The 2,155-nt window shown below is 45.4% G+C and overlaps 1 protein-coding gene across 3 annotated transcripts in view; it reads right to left on the reverse strand.

Annotated features, from left to right (window-relative positions):
• LOC146614106 (uncharacterized) overlaps positions 1-1,259 on the reverse strand; it is a 15,520-nt gene extending 14,261 nt beyond the window's left edge. For all 3 annotated transcript variants that reach the window (XM_085378669.1, XM_085378670.1, XM_085378668.1), the window contains exon 1: positions 1,064-1,259. In XM_085378669.1, the coding sequence (XP_085234795.1) occupies positions 1,064-1,142 (79 nt within the window). In that variant the 5' untranslated portion in view covers positions 1,143-1,259. The remainder of the gene's footprint in view (positions 1-1,063) is intronic.
• Positions 1,260-2,155: the final 896 nt, after the last annotated feature.

Genomic DNA, 2,155 nt, shown 5'->3' on the forward strand with positions numbered 1-2,155 from the left:
TCTGTCTTGTGTCTGTTAACAGAGGACCAGCCTCGACCTGCTGGATCCACACAGTCCCATCAGCTTAGACAGAAGCCTTTACATCTCAAACACTGAGCTGAGCAGTGCTTCCACTGTCAGTCACACTGTTTGGGTTTTTGGTCACTAAACATTCTCATTGATCTTCTCGTGTGTCCTTCAGTTTCACTGGTAATTATCAAAACTGCCTGGCTGTATGTACACATTAGGGCACGTTCACTCACTGGCACATTTTTGTGATTTTATGCTAATTTACCCCAATTAGTAAATCTGGGACCAAGTCGCCTGTTTGTTGCTTGTTTCAGTGATAAGACAAACAGAATAAAACATGGAAATCAAAGAGCTACAAACACAAAGGGACCTATTCTTGTCTCCTTATTTCCTGTCACCTATCTCCTGCTCCAGTGGTGGATGGTCATGGAATAACGCGGTCTGTGGATGTACCTGCAGTCCCTGAGAGCTAACAGCTCGCATACAGACTTTTTTTTCTGCTAAATTTGGGTGATGTCATGAAGAGAGGACAGAGGCCACACCCACTCTGTGTTCAATCAGAGTAAAGGAGGCATGAGGAGCCTTCTTTCATTGTGTTCTGCCCCCCGGCAGGCTTCCACAAGTTAGCCAATCAGAACAGAGTGGGCTTTAAGGAGGAAGGTTTCTGTGCTCTGTTAGCTTTAATCAGATCCAGATTTCTCACAGAGCAACAATCCCCTGCAAGACAGTAAACTAGACATCAGCAGTCGCTGCTTTTTCCATCCTGGTCTAAAAAAAGAAGGCTGTGTGTTAGAAACTCCAGCATCAGCCAAGATTCATTGACTTTCTGTGACTCTTCATCAGAATATTAGAGTTAGGGTTAGTGCAATCACAGAGGAAGTGTGGGCTCTAAAACACATGACACCGCTGTTTTCTTACTCAATCACTTTTCCTGTTACACAGACAGAAGGGGGCTCATTTCAGCCTGACATACAAACAGAGCCGGGGTGAGGAGGGGGGGCAAACATGTCAAATACATTCAGAACAGGAAGTAGAACAGCTGCAACAGACTCACCAGGCAGCAGCAGCAGCGGCAGCAGCAAGGCTCCAAGCAGATGAAGTGACAGGAACCTGGGGGAGGACATGACTCCCATGGAGAGACAAAGAAAGACAGAGTGAGGATGAGGATGGTAGAGACAGGGACAGATGGGAGACCTGGAGATGAAGAAAGCAGAGAGCAGAGAGAGCACAGAGAGGTGTGATGGTCTGAGCGACGGAGCTCTGAATGAATATGAACACAGAGAAAAGGGGAGGAGAGAGGGAGCGGGGGAGGAGGATGAGGACACTGAGAAGGTGGGCGGGGGGGGGGGGTTCTGGTTTTCCTGCCAAGTTTGTTCCACGTTTGCCAAACATGAAGAAACAGACAGACATGAATCACAGTGAAAACTGCAGCATTAAAGGTCCTTCCACAGTTTCACAGTCAGTGAGTCGGGCTAACGTTACACTCCCTCTGTGCTCTCACTCCCCACAAAGGATCAGCTCAGACCGTCCTGAAGGGAAAAACTCAAGTTAAGCTGCATTTCACAAAGAAAACACTGACCTGTGTTTTTCACACAAACATACAAAAATCACCAGGACTGTAAATACAATATGTTTGTTCATCAAATAAAGAGAGGCAGCGCAGGCACGCACAAACCTGTGTGTGCTTGTGCTGCACTGCTGTCACACAGTACTGGCTCCCCTCATTTGAACTTTCACTCACATGTTTCATCCACAAATATTCATAACAGACAAAAAGCAGTCTATAAGTGATGATTTCATCAGCCCTGCAGTGTTGGGGAGTAACAGAGTACATGTACCGCCGTTACGTATTTAAAATACAAAATATGAGTAACTGTATTCAGTTACAGTTACCGTTTAAAAAGGTGGTATTCAGAATACAGTTACTTTGCTGAAATAAATGGATTACACAGCGGTCTTCTCCTGTTTCATATGTTCGGCTATGTCCTCTCTGTTTTTGGTTTCCAGCTGGTGGAAACCCAAACAAACACACATTAAGAGGCTCTAATGTCTGTGCCTCAGTCTCAGGCCCACGTCACCTCTACTCGCGGCCGCATAATGACGTGAAGAAACATTTTTTAAAATAATTATCCAAAAATGATTTAAT

This window comes from Diplotaxodon limnothrissa, linkage group LG18 (genome assembly GCF_057381915.1).
Source record: "Diplotaxodon limnothrissa isolate DT_005_m linkage group LG18, D_limnothrissa_male_GT1.1, whole genome shotgun sequence".
Taxonomy (NCBI): domain Eukaryota; kingdom Metazoa; phylum Chordata; class Actinopteri; order Cichliformes; family Cichlidae; genus Diplotaxodon; species Diplotaxodon limnothrissa.